Below are 22,551 nucleotides of genomic sequence, written 5' to 3'. Positions count from 1 at the left end.
GGCAGGCGCAGCGTTGGAAATATTCACGCTAAGCGCAAATATCTCCAAATACTAACACCTGCCCAGACCAGTTCTTAGCCATGTTATCCAATGAGAGCTGAGAGCATTTCGTCGCTAATGCGTGAATATCGCTGTATTCTCAGCGATATTCACGCATTTCGCCGCTATCGCTGGATATTTTAGCACAATGGAGAAAAACGTTGCTAATAATAATTTTCTCCGCTAACATATCCAGCGATAGGCAGCGATAAAAAAATCGCCGCTAAGCCTATTTAGCGATAAATATCGCTACTTGTTGGTAATATGCCCCTTGGTTTTTCCCATTGACATACATTGAAAGAGAGGTTATTTTAGGCGGGAAACACCTACAATAATCCCATTTGTCGGAATCCGCCCATTGGCGTGCATGACAGCCTTATGTTTATTTTTGTCTATGAGTATAGACTTTTTTTCCCCAGAAAGTACAAGCACATGTTGTTGACGGCTCCCACAAACCAAAGTTTAGTGAGCATTTCTTTTATCTTTATTCCTCCAACTCGATGCTTGGTGTATGAATATGATTTCCTAACTTTCATTTCATTGTGTTTTTCATTGTATTTATATATGTGTTTCTTTCCAGCAAATGTTTGCACAGCTTAATTCAGCTGTCCTTGCCCACGGGAGTTGGGGACATAGAAGTGTGTGGACTGGAAGAGGTCTGGGGCTACTATGATGAAGCTCTGAATGTCATCGGCAGCACAGTGAGTATAAAAACATTACTGGGAGCCATTTAGCAAGGATGTATGATGTTACAACGCGATCAAAATGATCACGTTACATCACAACGCATCTTTTACAACGCAAGTCGTTACCACGACTTGCGCTGTAGGGTCCCCGACTTAGGAATAGTAAGATTTACTATTTCAACTCCAGCCTACGTACAGTAATAGTAAATCTACTATTCCTTAGTCTAGAGCGCCCTCCAGCGCAAGTCGTCATAACGACTTGCGTTGTAAAAGACGCGTCGTAATGGCACCACTGTGTTTTGTCCGCGTTGAGAAGGATGTTTACCTTTAGCAAAGAAATGATCAGATGTTCCCCAGATGCTAAACGGATGTCCTCTTCCTGGTTGGGAAACGCAGATTTGTGGGGCTTATCCATGCCAGATGACTGACTCAGTCCAGCCTCCCACACCCATCAGGGTAGTCAGACAAAATATCGAAAACAAAATATCGATATACAATAATATCGATGTTTTAATATCGATGGTATAGTATATCGATGTGCCATAATATCGACAGACAGAATATCGAGATTAAGGTATGTATGTTAGTAATATCGAAATTTTGTTGTTTAGTGTTATGTATTTTATTATGTTGTTTATATGTTTGCTAAATATGTTTAGAAATGTATGTTTGAAAATTAGTAATTATGTTAACATTTTGCGTTTTAGTATTAGAGCGGGTTGTGGGTTTATAGGGGAATAGGGTGGGAAGTAATTTAATAATAATTAAATAATTAATATATATTTTTTAATATTTTTTAATTAATAATTAATTTGTAATTAATTGAAACTAATTAGTTAATTACATTAATTAGATTTAATGTGGTAATATATTTAATTTAGTGTTATTGTTAATTAATAATTAATTGGTAATTGGTAATTAATTAATATTAATTAGTTAATTAAATTAATTAGATTTAATGTGCTAAGATATATAATTTATTGTTATTGTTAATTAAAAATTAATTGGTAATTAATTAATGTTAATTAGTTAATTACATTAATTAGATTTATTTTTGGGTAAAGGGGTATTTTTAGGGTTCAGGGTCAGTTTTTAGTTTTTGGGTAAAGGGGTATTTTTAGGGTTCAGGGTCAGTTTTTAGTTTTTGGGTAAAGGGGTATTTTTAGGGTTCAGGGTCAGTTTTTAGTTTTTGGGTAAAGGGGTATTTATAGGGTTCAGGGTCAGTTTTTAGTTTTTGGGTAAAGGGGTATTTTTAGGGTTCTGGGTCAGTTTTTAGTTTTTTGGTAAAGGTGTATTTTTGGGGCCCAGGGTCAGTTTTTTGTTTTTGGGTAAAGGGGTATTTTTAGGGTTCAGGGTCAGTTTTTAGTTTTTGGGTAAAGGGGTATTTTTAGGGTTCAGGGTCAGTTTTGGGTTTTTGGGGTACAGGGGTACAGTGTAAAAATTAAAGTTAAATTAAATTTAAATTAAATTAATTAAATTAAATTATATTATATTTATTTTAATTAATTTACATAAAAAATTATTATATACTTACCAATACTTATGTTGTAATGGTATGCGTTGTAAAAGTATCTGCGTTGTAAAAACATGCGTTAAGTTAGAAGTGTGGCTCAGGGGTTAGAGGCAGCAGACCCGGAAGCTGAGATCGGTTCTGGACCAGGGTTCAATTCCCCACCTCGGCGGGTCTTGGGCTAAAAATTCCACGGACTCGATAATTCTCGCCCCGGTGCCTCCTCGACTCAGGGGTTCACACTCTGCGACTCTGGGCAATAGCTTGCTTAATCTCCACAACGGCCCCACGCGGCGGGATGCCTGACTTTCACCTTGTGGATACCCTGCTATCTCACAGGAGAATACCAGGACGGGTTCCCTAAGCAAGCGCCGGGAAACCCACTGCGGGTAGCTGTGCGCTATATAAGCTCAACTACATTTACACACACATAATATTTGTAAAATTATATGTATTTTTAAATTATTTTTACATTATTATTAATACATTTAAAAAAACGATATTTTTTATTTCGATATTTTTGTACAACGATATTATTTTTTCGATATTTTTGTACTTACCATTATGTAGATATAACTTCGATATTTTTGATTTCGATATTTTTGTGTCGATATTTTTGTATCTCGATAATGTGTCTTTCGATAATATGTCAGTGATCCACCCATCAGAGGACGATAAAGAAGACGGTATGGTGAGGAACACGTCTTTATTAAACCATCAGTTGTTCGTCCAGGGCAGCAACTGCACTCTCTGGTGTTGCATTGGTTGGTGACACCTAGTAAGTGATAGGCCCCCCAACGGAAGATTAATGATTTATTTAAGAGGTTTTATATGGCGCTAGCCGGACCCGGAGGTATCGGAGCGCTTTTCAGCATATAGGGGAGAAAAACACATAAAAGAGGCACAAGAAAGCGTAAGTGGTCAAAAGTTCCAGTGTGCTGTGCGTCCGAGGAGCACATTGAGGTAGAGCAGTTCCGAGGTAATTTCGATGCATGGGTAAAGTACTGAGCTCAGTCCCCCTCCGGGAGTGGAGGAGAGTAGGGGGTTAGGGGGCGTGGATGAGGTGGGGGAAGATGGAGCAATTGCCTGTTGGCAGCAGGGTGTCGGCTTGTGCGCTTCGGAATTCAGTTTGGGAAGGCACGATTGAGGTATAAGTCTTTTAAGAGTCTTTTGAATTTTATGAAGGAGGGATTGGTCCTGATGTCAACTGGGATGGAGTTCCAGATTTTGGGTGCATTTTCTGCAAAGTAACGTGCCACAGTTTTTTGCTTGCGTGTTTTCAGAGGGATTAGTAGGAGGGTGTTGGAGCTTCTTAGGTTTCTTGATTGTCCGGCTTTCTTGAGCTTGGAGGCCAGGTATCCCAGTTTCCCTGTGTGTAAGGCTTTGTGAGAAAGCCAGGCAGTTCTGAAGCTGTACCAACAAACAAGTAATAACTGAACGGGAGGGAGTACAAAAAGAAAAGAGAGAGGGAAAAAGCAAAGAAAAGACAGGGAGAGAGAGAGACAGAGAGAGAGAGAGAGAGAGAGAGAGAGAGAGAGAGAGAGAGAAGACAACATGTGGATGGTAATGCACGCTCAGTAACTGGCTCATTCCGCTACAAAGTCTCTCAGACGGGAGGACTTCATTGGACGCGGCCTGAGGTAGTATCTCTCGGTCCCTTGCCCCTTGGGAGTACCACTCCCGCTTCCCAGTCCTCCTGGTGTCAAAGGAACCTCAGAAACTGCAAACATGTTCGAACTGTCCTTTCTTGAATCATAGCTGAGACCTCACAAAACCCCCGGCTGGTGATGTCCATCTGTTTCTGGCATGGGCATCAGTGTGGGGAATGGAACCGGCTCCTCAGACACCCAGAGGGCGAGCACTCCTCGTCATATCCCCTCACCTCCGCTTGGGGCAATTGCAGGGGATCATCCTGCCATTTAGCGGGATGTTTGTCGAATTTGAAAAACAATATGTTTCTCGTGACCATCTCACCTTGCCTCTGGGCAGTTACCAGATTCTCTTTTACAGCCGTCTCCATCCAAGGGTCAACCTCGAAGGGTAGCGAGAACTTGCTTCATGGATGCCGGTTTTTGACAAGTACTTGATCTCCAACTCGGAGGACTCGCCTCCTGGTACGCCTTGCTTGGGAGGCTTGATCGCTCTGTGCCTGGTGTTGACGTAGTGCTTCAGCTCCTTGGGCCTCATTTATGAGGCTGTGCGTCACTTTTACGCCGCCGGTGCGTCACTTTTTGTGACGCACCAGTGGCGTAAAAAATGTACCTTGTTGCGCCATATTTACAAAGTGACGCATCTAGGTAGATGCGTCACTTTGTAAAGCCCTGCGCCACATTTTACCTGCGCCAGGAATAATGTATGCAAGGGGGGCGTTTTGACGCAAGAAATGGTCATGGAAGTGACGCAGTGAAATCTATAAGATGTCACTGCGCCATTTCTTGGCCGCTAATGCGTCAAAATCTTACCCCTGCTTCATGGCAGGCGTAAGCCTGACACAGGCACTGATAACATGGGACTTGCCCATGTGAAAGGATACATTGCTGGAGTTGCGTCACTTTTGTGACACTCCAGCAATGCGTAATTTTTGCGCCTACAGATACGTCAGAAATACTGACGTGTCTGTAACTCCTTGCGCCATGATGCGTCATACTGTAAATATGATGCATTACTGGTGTCGCAAGGAGGGCGCAGTGAAAAGTGACGCATCGCTGTTCTCACACAGCGATGCGTCACTTTTCATAAATGAGGCCCCTTGATTTTTCAGCATTAAAGGCTTCACCACCTGCGGAATGATGTCAGCCACAGCTCAATTCATGCAGAGAAAACTGGGGCTCACCTTGGTTGTGGCATGTGGCGTGAGACCATTTTAACTCAGAAAAGAGTAGAGGGCACACATCTTCTGTCCATTAGCTAAGGCGATCTGAAGGACTTTATACAATGTCTGCATGAACCGTTCTGCCTCTCCGTTAGCTTGGAGCCAGCGGGTGTGATTTTCCGATGACAAATAACCCGTGATTGAAAATACACAGCAAACTCTTGACTGGAGAATGGAAGGCCATTGTCAGTTTGGAGCTCACCCAACAAGCCATGAGTGGACATGACCTTTTCCATTCTCTGTATCATCTGCCTTGCTGTTGTTGACTCAATGACCTCAACTTTGCAAAATTGTATATGATGACTTAAATTGTGCCTGCCATCTGGTAAACTTCCGGAATCAGGACTGGCCCGATGCCATGGAAAAGAGGAAATGGCGTCCGTAATAATGGGTGCCGATGGCACGGCAGAACTCGCATTGTGACACAGTGGGCATTGTCCCTAGTATAGATTGTCTAGAGTAGAGAACCAGACCTTGCACCTCAATCTGGATTTGGCTCTGATGATCCCTTGATGAGCCATGTGGTGCTAGGTCAACCAACCGTTGTTGCAATCCTCTCGGAATCACCAAGCGGGCCTTTCATCAAGCATCGTTCTGGGGACACAGCTAGTTCCAGCCAAACATTATGTAACAATGCCAGTGTCAGCCTTGCTTCCTCCGTGCGATGATAAACTCGTTGAGTTAGAGTGTGCCAGTTTCCTAAAGCCACTACAGAGATGGGCAACAGAAGGCATTCATCACTGGCTGGAGCCTGAACAATGTCTGCTAGTGAGATGGGCGAAGATCTGGACCGTTCCACCATCAGCCAGACATATTTCTCTCTTTCTTCAGAATCTGACTCCTCTTCCTCAGTGTCTGGCTTGGCATGTTTAGGCATAAATTCTGCTGGATTTTAGGCTCCAGGTCGATATACCACTGTGAAACAGTAGGCGTGCAGTTCGAGTATCCATTTCTCAATACTCGGAGGAGGCTTGGCGGAGGATCCAGTGAAGGGAGGAACCAGCAGATTGTGGTTCATATGAATAGTGAACGGTTGACCGTAGAGCTACGTGGAAATGGTGACAGCCCCAGTGTACTGCATTGGCCTCCTTTTTAATGTAAGAGTAATGTTATTCTGTTTATGTCAGAGCACAACTGGCATACGCTACTGGAGGCCACTCCCCAGTAGCTTGTTTCTGTGACAGTACAGCCCAGAGACCAATAGGACTCGCATCTACAGACCGCTCTGACTCACGGCTGGGATCAAAAGAGGCCAATGTAGTATCTGCCGACAAAGCCTTCTTGGTCACCTAAAATGCTTCTTTTTGAGTAGATCCCCAGCTCCACGCTATACTGGCTTTGGTAAGTTTCCTCAGGGGGGCGGCGAGGGTGGTCAGGTTTTAGATGAACCGCCCACAGTATGTGACCATCCCTAAGAAACTGAGCACATCGGTGACACTGGCTGGTGCTGGAGCTGTTTGAATGTCGTGGCCTTTTGTGGGATCTGGCATGAATACCTCCTCTGAGAATCAGTACTAAAAAAAAACGCTATTTCTTTCTGAAGGAAGGCATATTTTTCTTTGTGAAGCCTGAGATCGTTGTCCTTTAGTCGCTGGAATGTCACTTTCAGACTGTTGAGGTGTCCAGGCGTGTACCAGAATGTTATCGCTGACACTGATGACACCTTAAAGGCCAGACAACACCCCTCTAATAGTTTCCTGAAAAACGTCTGCTGTACTTGATACTCCAAAACTGAGGCGTTTATACCTCTGCAGACCCACATGAGTGGAGAATGTGGTAATTACAATTGATTCCAGTGCGAGCAGTAATTGAAAATAACCAGCCAGGAGAACCATCTTTAAAAACCACCTCAAGCCACTAACCCCAGTTACAGTGTCATCAACCGTGGGCGCCAGGTGTCGCTCACGTAGGAGGGCCATATTGGGTAGACACATGTCAACACATATTCTTACCTCTCCTGGCTGCTTGGGGTCTCACGCAACGATGATTGATGATACCCCGGGTGTAGGGCAATCAACCTTCTCGAAAATATCCATCTGTTCTATCTTCTGTAATTCTGCCTCCACCTTGGGGCGTAGATGGAACCCCACCCTCCAATGCTTCAACGTTACTGGCTGGATAGAGTCATCAATGCAAAGGTGTATGAGACGGTTTTTGAGGCACCATATACAATAGATAGTGTTGCAAACTCATTGACAATTCATCCACACTTCCTAGAGGGACGCTGAAGGCAAAAGCGACTAGTTGAAGCGGTTCTGTTGTTCAGCAGCTCAGTAGCATTCTAGAGCCATCTTTGGTCATGTACAATTTGGTACAAGTGGAGTGAGACTCATGCTTGATCTTCATTGTAAATGGTAGCGGCATTGACGATCCAGATGCAAAGACTTAAGTGTATGTGGGGCATAAGGTCCGTTGTATGGTGAGAGTCTTCAGGACATCCTGCACCAGAATGTTAATTGAAGCCCCTGTGTCGATTAGCGCCAGAAGTTGCCCTGCCAAATGGATATTGCATTTGGGAATGCGTCTCTGCGGATATCCACTGGACTGCAGAGCATGAATGACGTGAACTGCTCCTTCTGTGTCATGAGTGTCCATTACTTTTTCATCCTCTTGCATTTCCAGAGCCTGTGGTGTGTACTGCTTTGGTCTTCTGCCCTCTTTTGAATGTGGAAGATCAGCACACCTTAGCAAAGTGGTTGGGTTTGTTGAAGGCCGTGCATTTTTTTCTGTGAGAGGGAGAGGGTCCTTGATGTGGGTAGGACCCACCACATCCATAGCAAATCTTAGGCATTGAGTTGGGCTTTGGGAGTGTTTTCTTTTTGTCAGTGTTCATTGCACCCACGTGTTGACAGCCTCAGTCCTTACCTGTCATTGCAGAGCCGCCTCCCTGCACGCTGCTCTCACTTTGGCGAGTTATTTGGACTGACCCATTGTCGGCATATCAGTCATGGGCATCCCTGGGACCTGAATAATGTTTTCCCTGATCTTGATTTAGAAACAGACTTGAGTGAACTGACCCAGAATTTCAGTATGGGTGTCTGGCAAGGTGCAGGTACTGGCTAGGTATTTGAATCGAGTTTAGGAGGTATGAGGTATCCACCGACTCTTCAGGTAGCTGGCGAGCCTAGTTCAGCAAGAATCTCTCATAACCAGGATTTACTAAGGGCTTGAAGTGGGCAGTCAAAGTCTGTTTCAATATCGAATATGAGAAAGGTGGGCCAGCTTCCACCACAGACTTCCCCAACGTATGGATAGCCGCACCTCCCAAGTGTAGTCACATGGGATGTCGCTTATCATTATCCAGTGCCACGGCTGTTAAATAGGTCTCCAGCCACTCAACCCAATCTTTCCATTTTGCTTCTAGGGCTGGTGGAGGCCATCTATCACAGATGGCTCCAGTGATGGAGCGGATCGAAGCTCGTCACCGCCAGCACATCGGTCTGAGCACTGACCTGGGGTAAAGTGATTCAAGTACAACCCTCAAATGATGCTGCAGCAGGATGTGCAGGGTGGGATGACGCCAAGGAGTAGTGGTGTGGCTTGCAGTGAAGTGCATGTGGCCCAGGTTCACTGTGTTGTTGCTGTGGTCGGTCTCTGCATAGGACAGGAGTCTGGATACCTTTGTGCTGTCTGCGTACGTGCAAATGGCCCTCTGGCGCGGCCTGCGCAGCGAGCAGGCATGCACATGGTGAGGACACAGAAAAAAGACTCCACTGCAGGAAACCTTAGGACGCTGAACATGCTGCAGGACACACCTGGTAGGCTCAGGGTCGTGCAGGGAGTCACCTCAAGCCATTGCAGATGCAGGGATTATGAGATCGCAGTAGTAGACAGTCACCAGGTAGTCACAGCCGCAATACAGGCCCCACTCTGGGCAGCACACAGCATCTTGGACCTGCAAGCGGGACAGCATGACCAGGAAGCATTTGGTTGTCGAGAATGCCAATCACCGCAGGCACCAGGTGGGGCGGCGTGACCTGGCAGACCTAGCCTTATGAGACGGCCTGCCCCTGCAGAGACCAGAACGCAGCAGAGATGATGAAGCCCGCCTGCACGACCCCAGGATGCGCACTTGCACTGCAGTGTCCTGAGTCGAGGAACCAGGAGAGCTGATGGGAGGAGGGGCCACAAGAGCGCAGTGGAGCCACAGGGTATGCTCTGCAACCAGAAAATAGGAGCGCCTGTCACCGCGAGCAGCCGAGACAGCATGCGTATGAGTGAGCAAGAGCCTGCTCGTTGCTAGTTGTTGCGTTGGTGGCACCTTGTAAGTGACACCACTGGAGAATAATGTTGACACTGACACAGGGGTTAAGTTGTACTTCCAACTAACCACGAGGCAGACTCCCCCGAGCCTTTTTATTAAACTCTCTGGTGACTCAGCTCTGCCTAGTGCCACGCATCTGGGGTGAAACAAACGCATTTGCAAATTTTTACCACATCACATTAGGCTCTGAGAATATGATGCAATCAGAGCTAATGATAAGCTGACTTCTGACAGTCTGTGTCCCTCCCGATGATGTTCAGCTCGGTTCCTGCAGAGTTAGTTAGCTGCACATCACTGTCTGGCACCAATAATATAGGTGCAGGTGACACTGTGATACAAATAGAGTGGGGTCAATTCAGCTTGGAACTCCTCCTTAAACGGCCACAGACACACTGGCTTGAAAAGCTGTCTCAAAAAGCTAGGCTTATTAGACATTTTAAACTTCCCTGCACCCTGCACTGATTCCAGAGTATGCCTGTCCACCTCACTGCACCCCTCTGTGCAGTGCCAAGCTGAGGGGCGTGCATCTGCTTTCTAGGGCACCAGTGTTATACACACTGCCTAAAATTCACAAAAACCTTGAAAATTCCCCAGGCAGACCAATCCTTTCAGGATGTGGTTCCATCCTTGAACCACTGGGAAGGTATGTGGATTTCTTTATACATGACCTGGTACAAGACACTTTAGCCTATGTCAAGGACACCACACACTTTATCAACTTGGTGGAACGAGAACAATTTGACCCAACATATGAACTCTTGGTCACATTGGACATATATTCCACAGGACAGGGGTACCAGAGTCATTGATACCCACCTCAATAACAGACCCAGACCACAAAAAGTCCCCACGGAATGTATCATGTCTCTCCTTGAGATAGCATTGACGAAAAATTACTTTATGTTCAATGATAAGTTTTATAAACAGTGCAAAGGAACCTCCATGGGGGCAGTTTTTGCCCCCAACTTCGCCATACTCTTTGTGGACGACATAGAGAAAGTACTTGTCCATAACCAGATCAACCCACATCGGAGTAAAATCAAGAGCTGGCATTGTTATATCGATGATGTGTTTATGATCTGGCAAGGCACCACAAATGAACTAGACGTCTTCTGCACTTGGCTCAATACTGCCAACCTGACCCTAAGTTCACCTACAGCTCAAGTAATATCCAGATAAACTATCTAGATGTCAATGTCAAAACAGCTGAGGGAGGGCTCTAAACCACTCTGTACAGGAAGCCCACAGAACGCAACACCCCACTCCACTACAAAAGTGCCCACCCAAGAGCACCCAAGAACTGCACAGGCTTTCTCTCACACACATGGACACCTCCCTTTCGTCATGCCCTGACGTCACACCTTTATTTCAGGTTGTTACTTCGTTGCTGAAGAGTCCCATCCCGACTCATTGACTGGTTTTGGAATCACCCCGTAAGTAATCTACAGCCATGCTATCTCCCTTGAGTTTCGCTACGCCCTAGCATTAATACTCCTCCCTAATTTCAGGAACCATGTGCCCCCAATGACCTTGATTCATTCTGCCGGGCTCTTCCGTCTGCCGGCTTCGGCCCCATGCAACCTCTGCAATCGGATCATAGTTGCTGGCTGCAATCCCACAACTTTAATTAACCTTGAAGCGTCCAACACAGTTCTGTTCATGGCAACTTCTACACCGCGGAGGCCTCTCAATGCATGCCTTATGTCAGGATACATTCCCTTCCACTGTCATCACGCACACCTTCTTGCACCTTACGCAAGCAATGCTTGCTCCAATTCCTGGTTCCCAATTTCATGGATACCGCACAGGCTTCACAGTAAATGCCTCTTGTTAAATGTCATACATCACCCTTTGTCACTGTTATTTCGTAACTTACGTGTCATTCTTCTTTCACCTTAATTAATGCTCATTCAAAATTCTGTATTCCGTTCTGCCTCCTAGCATGTCGTTCTCTATCTCTAGATCGAAAACCTTACCTTCTTCTTTATTACCTACTTCTTGCGTCACCATGACTCAGCCAGTTATAAGTTAACATTTCGTCTTTGCATATATTGATCTTCCTTTAATGCTGAAGCTAATCTAATCACAGATTGCACAAATGTTACACTGTTTTATACTCGGGACATATGTCACTCCGTTGTTTTCTTCTCCTATAAATTCTACTTGCTCACACTACAGTCCTGATGATGATCTTTAGTTAACAAGATCGAAACACCGTCGACCTCACAACCTAAACTCCTCCACTGTATTTGATTAGTTTAGAGTTTTGTAGTTTGTTGTCAATGCGATGTAAAGCTTTAAATGTCACGTAGCACTTTCACTTCATGCACTTGCACTTTTTTTGTGTGAGCATGTGGTAAATAAATAAATAATACCTCTATTTTTGAATGGATAAATGAATAACAGATAGCTCAATAAATAAGAGTCAAGATTCGAGGTAGTAGGAGTTTTGCAGGTTTATTACAGCATAAAGGACAGGAACAGGACAACCTGCACAGGAATAGGATGGCAGGGCCTGACAGGGGGGCCCCGACAGCTGCCGGGCAGGATCTGGGATGAGCGCGCTAACATTTAATAACAATACGCGAACATATATACTAAAACAGTTGCATTACAATACATACGATAGGCGGAGCAGTGGGTGTGGTCAATAGCAGTCGCGAAAGATAAGGGTGAAAGTAGGTGTAACAGAGGCGTATACATAGACATGTGATGCAAACGTAACAGAATATGTCATAAATGGGGCGGAAACGTGGAGGGGGCTACCTAAGGAGCCGGGACCTCTGACGTAATGGTGCGCGCAAACTGGCAATGACGTGTTACTAGAAGAAGCTGGGGGCTACGAACTCTGTGCTAGGAGCAGAGACTGAAGTCTGGAGAGTCAGGGCGACATGTACCTAAACAGTATCTAGTATCTGATGTTTAGAGAACATGTTGATAGAATCCAAAAGTTATCGGGGTAAAGGCTAACAGACTCTAAGACTGGAGCATGCATTATTCTACATGTAGTGCGTGATGAAGAATATTAAATGACCATTAAATGCAGTATTTCTCTTACATGGAGACGTAAAGGCTAGACAATGACGGAAACTATTGATGCGATTCAGTAGCTTAGGAATGCAGAGAAGGAGGGCTGGACTGATAACTAGAATCATGACATACTCTTGGCAGACTCGTAGGCAGAGCCAGGCTGAACCGGGCACTGCCAGGCAGGAAGTAAGTGAAGGGTCAGGAACACAGGTGGGGGCTGTATCGCTCCTCAGCGAGGCTCAGGAGACAGAAGCTGAATCTGGTGTCCAGGCCCTTTTGAGGCCTAGAAACGGGGACTTTACAATGGAATAACGTGCACGCTGAGAAACGTGGCAACGTAGCTTTACATAGGCCTGATATTCGTAGTATTCACGAGAACTGGAAACTGGAAACTGACATACTAGAGATGGACACAAATATAATTGCGTCTTTAATCGAACATGGGGAATACATATGCATATTAATCATGCACAGATAACATATGATGGAGGACTCGTAGGGACACAGAACATGGCAAAATTTACTTTTCCACATTCCCTCCTTGTCACTACGTTTCCATCAGGAAACATCAATATTCATGATACCATCTATCATTTCATACAGTATCATTTGCTCGTCTCGAATTTTCTTGGAACGGGATTTAGAACGGGACTTGGGACTAGGAATACAAGAGGTAGCACAAATGCCGCAAATCGCAGGGCCACATTGTATACAGAGGCAGCAGCTGAATATGATCGCTACTGCAATACCTAGAAAGGACAAGACTTTCCATCCCCAAGCGGAAATTATATTCCAGAACCAACCGGACCATGTCCAGGTGCCTGGGTCTTGGTGTAACAGATGGGCAATTTTATGGAGTCTGGTTATAGCTGAATAAACAGACGGTGCGTTATTTGGAATGAAAATGCAGCAACTAGATCCGATGACTCTACAGGCCCCGCCCCTATCGGCCAATATGACGTCAAGGACGAGACGATTCTGTAAAACGACAAATCTCATAGCAGATTGCTCTTCAGTTAAGTTACCTAGGGCAGAGGCAGTCTCATTAACTACTGCTTCAAGGGTTCTGGTTAACCTACGAATTAGCTTACTATTCTGGATAGGTCCTATAAAGAAGAAGAAACCTCTATTGAAATCTGTATACTGTTCTAGAGCAGTTTCAGTATAATCGACAATGGGGGACTCCCTTCTATGTCTAATGTGTACTAGACGTGTGTTTCTGTGATAATCAGATGGAGCTAGGAAAACAGGTGGCAGTAGGAAAGCAATGTAACAGGTTCCCTCCCAATTGAGGGGCAGACGAACATATGCGGTCTGACCAAAAATAAAATAAGAATGACGTGAAGCTTTGAAAATAGATTTCCCATTGTCCCTATACTTGATAATAGTAGTACAATCACTATGTCCTACATGTACGGAACCATTATTTCTAACACATAATTCGCCTTTGACTGGTAGTACTGAAATAGCAGGTAAGTCTGGAGTAGAATCAGACTGAACATTCAGGACCATGAAATTCGAAGAATAATTACCTAAATTGTAAACTTCGTTTTCTAGATCTAACCCTGTTCTGTGGGGAAGACCTTGCTTGTCTGGAAAACATGTACTGTTAAGAAAAGACATATCTGTTGAGGATGACGTTAACGTGGACCATGCTCCACACGAACCATTATGTGAAAATGGATAAGGAAAGAGTGGCAGAACTCCCTTCGGTGTCTGGAAAGGGGGGAGTCGACCACACACCCAACAATTAGTGGCATTGCTGGTCTGGTGTGAATAATGTAACATGCGGATAAAAGAATTGTTACGCATAGCGAGGCGGTAAGAGAGTTCATGAGGAGGCAGATCACTAAACGTGTGCTCTACTGTAGCATTAGAGGACTTATTTACATGAGAAACTGGAAAATACAGATAAAACGCATAACTGGTGCAGGAAATCATAATACTGAGAAATAATATGAAACATAGAAAAACGATACATCGGATTGAGTTTTGACTAACTCTCTCACTATGGGGGTCTATTGTATACATGTCAGAAACCGGTCTAACCTTTTCACCTAGGGGAGGACTTAGACAATCAAACTGGCTGACTTATTTTACTAGACCTTAACTTAAGTTTATACTCCTGTTGCGGAGTTTCCTCTAACAGGGAGGGTGCAGTATCAGTGTCTTTTGCGGGACAGTCCTTAAGAATAGTACTTTGGCAGTCTTTTAAATCCTTGGAAATGTTCTTTGAAACTGGTTTCAATCCATAAAACTTTTTGATATGCGAAAGATGCACCCAGCCTTTGCGTCCCTCCAACTTCACGGCTGTGCGGGTGGCCAGGAGGACCTGTCGGGGCTCCTTCCAGCGAGGCTCCAGCGGACTTGAACGATCGAAATTTCGCACTAGGACCATGGATCCGGGAACGATTTCATGCGGTGCCACCTCGGTATTGTCTGGAAATGCGGCGGCGACCTGTGAACGACAAGAGTTGAGGGCAGACATCAAGGAAGCTAGGTAATCTGTCAGCATATTACTTGAAACATCGGTAATACTTCGGGGTCTAGGAGTACCCCACATGTTAGGGGGGCGGCCGAAAACGACCTCATACGGGGACAGACCTGATCTGGAATGTGCGACCATGCGCATATAGAACAGGGCGACCGGCAGAGCTACTAGCCAGTCCACACCTTTCTCTTGACAAACTTTTGCAATTCGAATTTTTAGGGTCTGATTATGTCTCTCTACGAGACCGGCTGCTTCAGGATGGCGTACACAATGGAACTTCCACTGGTACCCTAACAAAAGGGACACGTGTTTCATGAGTTCAGATGAGAATGGCTGGCCGTTGTCAGAATATACGACTCTAGGGAGTCCATAACGGGGGAAGAACTCACGAACCAACTGCTTGGCAGTGGTCGCGGCTGTGTAGTCTGGAACTGGATATGCCTCCGTCCACCTGGACAAAGCGCATACAACTACGAGGACATACTTGAAACCTCGACGTCGCTCCATCTGAATGTAATCCATCTGGAGGACTTCAAAAGGGTGGTCAGGGGGCTGGAATCCACCTTGTTCCACCGGGACACTTTTACCTGGATTAAACTGACAACATATCATACAGGTACGGACTTTCTGCTTGGCTGCAGCTCGTAAATGCTTGTTGAACCAAATGTTCTGGATACTGTCTAACATGGCTTTTTCTCCTAAATGTGCTGGACTATGTGCGGTATTAATAATGACTTGAACCATAGAGTCGGGGAGAAACCATGTGGCTTTACCCTTTGTTACCCATCCTTGATCTGTCTGGACCCCTCCTTGTTCGGACCATTTCTTGATTTCATCGGGAGTAGCATGTAACTGGATATCTATGACATCTTGAGTAGGGTCTTTAACTGTCATACATGTAATCGGATCTGGAGTGTGTGTCGGTGTCTTATTAACTGGAATGTCTGGTGTCTGAGCTGTAAGCTTGGCTGTGCGATCTGCTAGATCATTACCTTGAGAAATAGTGTCAGTAACTTTCGTATGTGCTTTGCATTTCATGATAGCAATGGATGTCGGTAAATGTATGGCATCTAACAGAGCCTGAATAAGGAGACCATGCTGAATCTTGGTTCCATGAGAAGTCATGAAACCTCTCTCCTGCCAGAGCACTCCGAAGTCGTGTACAACTCCAAATGCGTAACGTGAATCTGTGTAAACATTAACTTTCAGGTTTTTAGCGTGTATGCAGGCTTGAGTCAGAGCAACTAGCTCCGCTGCTTGAGCAGACAGGGTGTCAATGCGGTGTGTTTCAATAACTTCAGTGTCAGTAGTCACTGCATACGCGGCTACTAGTTCTCCTGTACTAGTTCTCATGCATGAACCATCCACATAAAGTGTCAGGTCGGGATCTGGTAATGGAATATCTGTCAGGTCTTGTCTTGGCTTTGTCATGATGTTAACTACTTCCACACAGTCGTGTGTGGCAGGATTCAAAGTAACTGATGGTAACAGTGTGGCAGGATTTAGGACGTTGCAGCGTCTGATTTCTATGTGTGGCTGAAACAGTGTCAATTCATAACCTGTTAAACGTGCAATTGTCAAGTGCTGAGTCTGTGTTCGGTTTAAAAGAACTTCCACGGAGTGTGGAACTTGTACTGTCAGGGAGTGTCCTAATACTATGGAATCACTTTGTCTGATAGCAAGTGCTGTGGCTGCAACTGACTTAAGGCACGCAGGCAGAGCCTGGGCTACAGGATCTAATGTGCTCGAAAAATAAGCACAGGGCTTGTATTGTCCTGCTTGATCTTGTGTGAGGACAGATAATGCTGTACCTTCGCGTTCTGTGACGAAAAGTGTAAAAGACTTACTGTAGTTCGGTGTTGCTAGAACTGGGGCTTGACATAGGGCTTTCTTTAACTCATTAAAACTAAGTGTATGTTCAGATGTCCAAGGGAGGACAGTCGATACGGCTGCCTCCTGTGTCGTTAACTGTATCAGTGGTTTAGCTAGGAATGCATACTGAGGAATCCATTGTCTGCAATAAGAAGTAAGGCCAATAAAAGCACGTACCTCCTTCTGGGTCTTGGGCTGAGGAAGACTCGCTATTAACTGGATACGGTCGGGTGTCAACTGCCTACCCCTCTTGGACAGTAAGTGGCCTAAGTAGATCACTTGCTGGACACAGAATTGAAGCTTCGAAGGGGACATCTTGTGCCCCATCTCGGCTAGGAAATACAAGACTGTAAGTGAGGCTTGCTCGCAAGCATGTTCAGAACGGGCTGTGATCAGTAGATCATCGACATACTGGAGCAGGGCAGTGTCAGTTGGCATGTGAATGTTGTCTAGTTGTCTCTTGAGTGCTTGACTGTAAATACTAGGACTTTCTGTGAAACCTTGAGGAGCGCGTGTGAACATATAGCTCCTTCCATTTAAACAAAATCCGAAAAGAAACTGGCTGTCTGGATGAATGGGGACACTGAAAAACGCGTTCTTGAGGTCTATGACAGTAAAAAATGAGGCTTCGGAATCAATGGCTGTCAATAGGGAAGAGATATCTGGGACAACTGGGTACTGGGGAATAATACATTTGTTAAGCTCTCGAAGGTCAATCACTAATCGATATACTGGAGGTGCATTTGGATCAGTACGTTTCATGACTGGAATGATCGGAGAATTACATACATTGGAGTCAGTTTCTACAACTACTCCTTGAGCGATGAGCTCGTCAATAATTTTGGATAAGGCTGCTACAGCCTCAGGTGGCAATCTGTACTGTCTGATTCGTGGTAACACTACACCTGGCTTGAGAGTCACACGATGGGGTGTGATTTGCATATAACCAACATCAGTTGGACCTTGCGCCCATAGATGCTGCGGAACATTGGACAATCTGGGATCAAAATCTCGTAATACATAGTGACCCTTGAAGTCGCGTAGGAACAATCGTATTCCCTCTGGGGAACAGCATATAACTGCACCTAACTCTTTCAGTGTTTTAATGCCTAATAGATTCTCTGGACATGACTTAGTAAGTAACAGATCAGTAGTGCGGGACAATGGACCTACTTCTAGAGTAACTGGCTTTGATATTTCATTTACAATAGGTTTTCCTGAAAATCCAAGGGAAACATTTCTAGAGCCTGAGAGCGGAGCCCCTGGAACTTCGGCGTGGCTGATGGTGGTCCTACTTGCCCCTGTATCAATCAGAAACTTTCTATCTTTCCCTAATACTTGACTGTGAACATAGGGACCTTCTTGATCTACAGGTATCTCGATGAGAGGCAAGCCTACCTCCCTCTCTAGGCTGTTTCATGAATACGGTTGATACTCTGGATACTCGGACTGTGCATACTGGTACATCTGCTGTGTAACATGCTGTGTTGCAGCAATAGGCTGCGGTGCTGTAACTGTCTGTGGTGCATTCTGTGGCTGAGAAGTCTGTGAAACTTGCTCTTGTCTGGGCGGACGTGGTCTTTCTTTAGTCTTACCGGTAGCTATGTTGTGTTTCAGAACTGCACACTCGTTTATAAAATGACCTGGCTGTTTACAATAATTGCAGTTTCCTTTAACGGGAGCTGCAGGATGACTGGCTTGATTCGGACCCCTCTTCTGACTGTCTTGAGGAACAGATTGTGCAACTAGTACTTTCATTTTCGTATCTTTCATACGTTTTCTCTCGTGATCTTGCTCTTCTCTGATTCTATTCTGGTGATATTGAAGCATCTGTAACATTTGGGACGGGGTATTAGCTTGCCAGGTACTTTCGACTTTCAAAACTCGGTTTTTAATTTGTGGACTTGAATTCTCGACTAATTTAGTAACAAAAAGATGAGGGTATGATTCACTACTCGTTTTGAGGCCACTGTTTATAATAAAACATTTTTCAAATCTAGAGTAAAAATCACTAGTGTCTTCGTCTTGTTTCTGTTTACATGCTGAGATTGCATCCCAGTCTTCCTTTTTAGTTGCTAATAGTCTGGGCAAAACTTGTATTAATAATTCTGGTAATTCTTTACATTTATCTCCAAGACCGGTACCTGGTACTCGTGCCTTATCTTCAGCTTCTAGAACTGCCCAATCAATCTTTTTCTCTCCCACCTCCCATTCTTTTTCCTTGAGTTTCTCATATACCCCTGCGGGCAACAGGACCTTTAACATTTTAATGATATCTGGATACGTGTATTCTCCCATACGGAGCATGTCTTTTAATTCTCGGTGGAACCCTGCTGGATCTTTATCATGACAGGGAATTAATTTTTTCATCTCTAAGAGTTCCATCTTTGTGATAGGGGTGTAAACAAACACTCGTTGCATTTCACCACCCTCTGTCTTAACTGGATGCACTTCTCGTAACGGATTCTGTCTGTCTATGTAAAAGGGTTTACTTTCTGGGGGTGAGACATGAACAAAATGCGGGTTCAAAAACGTTCTGTATTTGTGGCGCTGTTCTAGAATGACACTAATCAAATCGGTACCTAAACCTTTCCATCTATACTGGAGTAACTCATTCAGGACATCGTGTAACGGACCTGGATCAGAATGTTGACCCTCATACAGAGTAATGAGGTGCTGGATCATATACATACCCACCAGTCGCTGCTCGGCTGGGGGCAATTTCAGGAACATTTGTGCCACTATTTCGTCTGGAAAAGTGGTAGAATCAGTAATCCATCGGACTGCTGATCGGACTAGTTCTTGTTCATGCATAGTACTTAATTCACTGTAACCGATTCGTGATTTCAGAATGTGATCGGTAGCTTGAAATACTTGTTCTAGAGAACCTTGTTCTGGTGTTGGACGATGGAAAGTTGACTTGTGTTCTAGGCGTAAATGGCGATCTGGAAATCTAGATTTTCCTACTTACGATATTCTGGCGGGATTCTCGTCGTCTACCTCTTCAGTAGAAGAGTCATTTTCTTTCTCGTTTACTTGTGCTGCTTTACGTTGGTCGTGTAACTTTATTATTTCTTTACGGATTTTCTTGTACATACTCTCTATACTACTGATAGTCTTGTGCTTACCCTCGGCTATATTATCACTCCACCTTGTCAGGATTTTCATTTCGGCCTGATCTTTAGTCGGGGAATCTTGTTCCCTTATTAGACAATTAATCAGGAACTTTAATAACATGAGCTGGATCTCAGCTTTCCTTTGAGACATGACTTCACTAATACTTTCTGGATCATCCCCTGTACGGATGAAACGATATATTCTGTCTAGATCTTCCTTCATATTCGGTAAAGTGACTAGATACTCGGTCACCTTTCTTACGCGTAATGAATATAAAACCATATTATCCTCGCCTGGGACTGGATCATAGCCACATTCGGTAAGGGCTTTTCTTATTTCTGCAACAGACTGATATCTGGGCGTACGATGTGACGCTTGTGCATGTAATTCGGCTAACGTTAAACGCTTGTGTGGCGGCGGGGTTCCTGGAGGACCTCCCCCTGCGGCCCCTAAACTAGAGTCGTCTACTGATGCTCTTCGTCCTGGCAGAGTGGGAAATGGAAATGCAGGCTGGACTTGTATGGCGGGCTGGACCGGGGGTACCGTAACAGGTACTCCGGTGTCTGGAGGAGCGGGAAGTGCCTGATTTACAGGGACTGGCGGAGCGGGATTTGCATATTCTGGGACTGTGTCGTCCAAATAGGACGAAATGAAAATATCAGCTGCGGTCGGTTTGTGACGTAGCTTGAGCGGAACTAATGGTGGTGGGAAATTACTGAATGCCTCCGGGGTCGCTTTTGGCAAGCCCTCGGCAAGAAGAGGATACATACCCTTGATGAGGGCATGCCTCTGTCTGTCTGACTGTTCTGTTTTAACTCGTTCACCTATCTCGATTAATTCCCTTTCTTGGGCTCGTTCTAAGGATTCTCTACTTAGTTCTGACTTTCTGATTTCTTTTTCGGTTCTTTTATGAGATTCTTTGCGCCATAACTCGATGGCATCTTTCTGTGACTGTCTGGCTTTCTTTTTCCATAATGCTTCTTCTACTCGCATGATGCACTCGGCATCCCATGTACCCGATACGGGCCATCTATACTTTTCTTCTAACTGTTTGGTATACTCTACCCATAAATCTAGATATAATATGGCGCTTATGCCATGCTTCTGATACATAAAATGACCTGGACTGTCCCTAGGCGGGACAGGAACTGCTTCTTCTAGCAGACCCTTTCTAGTTTTTAACTGACGTAATCTCGAAAAGAGGGACATTGCAAACTTGAATCTGAACACAATACAATACACGAGGAACAATAACAATTGAGAAAACAATTCAGGCATACCACGACATTGAAAATACATTGAATAACATTATGAAGCAACAGTTCGGACAGAATACTACCTGGAACACTGAGAACAGAAACACATGAATTTCTCGAGAACGGAACAGACTAGAATTACTGGATGCGCTGCTGAAACAGCACGGAACATACCGGTCCCATAAAGGGACGCATCAAGACCCGTATCCACCTAGGTGAACACTTCGTTTCAGATCTGCGTACCCAGACCCATCGGACCAGAGACAATTTAGATTGACCCTGTCTAGATACTACCCCAGCAACGGTACTCACCGGGCAGCAAGAACGGAAGGCCTCGGACTGGACTGGACTGCTTCGACGCCGGACGGACGAACTTCGGACTTCTGTTACGGGTGGGCCTCCGGATACCTCGGACCTTGGACTCTCGGCTTGGGCTCTGGTCGGGACTCGCCGCGTTCCTCCACCGTCTCGTCTGGATGCTGGACCGCCTCCTCCGTCTCCTCCGTGGGCCTGAGGGATACTTAAAGCAGAAATATCTGCCGGTGCGCAGAAGAGTTCCGTCACGACTGCAGAGGGTCAGGGGGCCGGCGTGGCTTCACCGACGCGTGGGGAAAGGGCAAGTCCCTATTCGGGCGCCATTATGTGGTAAATAAATAAATAATACCTCTATTTTTGAATGGATAAATGAATAACAGATAGCTCAATAAATAAGAGTCAAGATTCGAGGTAGTAGGAGTTTTGCAGGTTTATTACAGCATAAAGGACAGGAACAGGACAACCTGCACAGGAATAGGATGGCAGGGCCTGACAGGGGGGCCCCGACAGCTGCCGGGCAGGATCTGGGATGAGCGCGCTAACATTTAATAACAATACGCAAACATATATACTAAAACAGTTGCATTACAATACATACGATAGGCGGAGCAGTGGGTGTGGTCAATAGCAGTCGCGAAAGATAAGGGTGAAAGTAGGTGTAACAGAGGCGTATACATAGACATGTGATGCAAACGTAACAGAATATGTCATAAATGGGGCGGAAACGTGGAGGGGGCTACCTAAGGAGCCGGGACCTCTGACCTAATGGTGCGCGCAAACTGGCAATGACGTGTTACTAGAAGAAGCTGGGGGCTACGAACTCTGTGCTAGGAGCAGAGACTGAAGTCTGGAGAGTCAGGGCGACATGTACCTAAACAGTATCTAGTATCTGATGTTTAGAGAACATGTTGATAGAATCCAAAAGTTATCGGGGTAAAGGCTAACAGACTCTAAGACTGGAGCATGCATTATTCTACATGTAGTGCGTGATGAAGAATATTAAATGACCATTAAATGCAGTATTTCTCTTACATGGAGACGTAAAGGCTAGACAATGACGGAAACTATTGATGCGATTCAGTAGCTTAGGAATGCAGAG

General features: G+C 45.0%; 1 protein-coding gene across 4 annotated transcripts in view; it reads left to right on the top strand.

The window, feature by feature from the left end:
- The window catches only part of TEX11 (testis expressed 11), an 853,291-nt gene that overhangs the window by 803,781 nt on the left and 26,959 nt on the right, over window positions 1-22,551 (top strand). For all 4 annotated transcript variants that reach the window (XM_078640006.1, XM_078640005.1, XM_078640008.1 and 1 more), the window contains one exon: window positions 620-740. In XM_078640006.1, coding sequence (XP_078496132.1) covers window positions 620-740 — 121 coding nt within the window. The remainder of the gene's footprint in view (window positions 1-619; window positions 741-22,551) is intronic.

Source organism: Lissotriton helveticus, chromosome 4_2 (assembly GCF_964261635.1).
Source record: "Lissotriton helveticus chromosome 4_2, aLisHel1.1, whole genome shotgun sequence".
Taxonomy (NCBI): Eukaryota; Metazoa; Chordata; class Amphibia; order Caudata; family Salamandridae; genus Lissotriton; species Lissotriton helveticus.
Note: the sequence above shows the minus strand (reverse complement) of the source record. Positions and strands in the feature narration are given on the sequence as shown.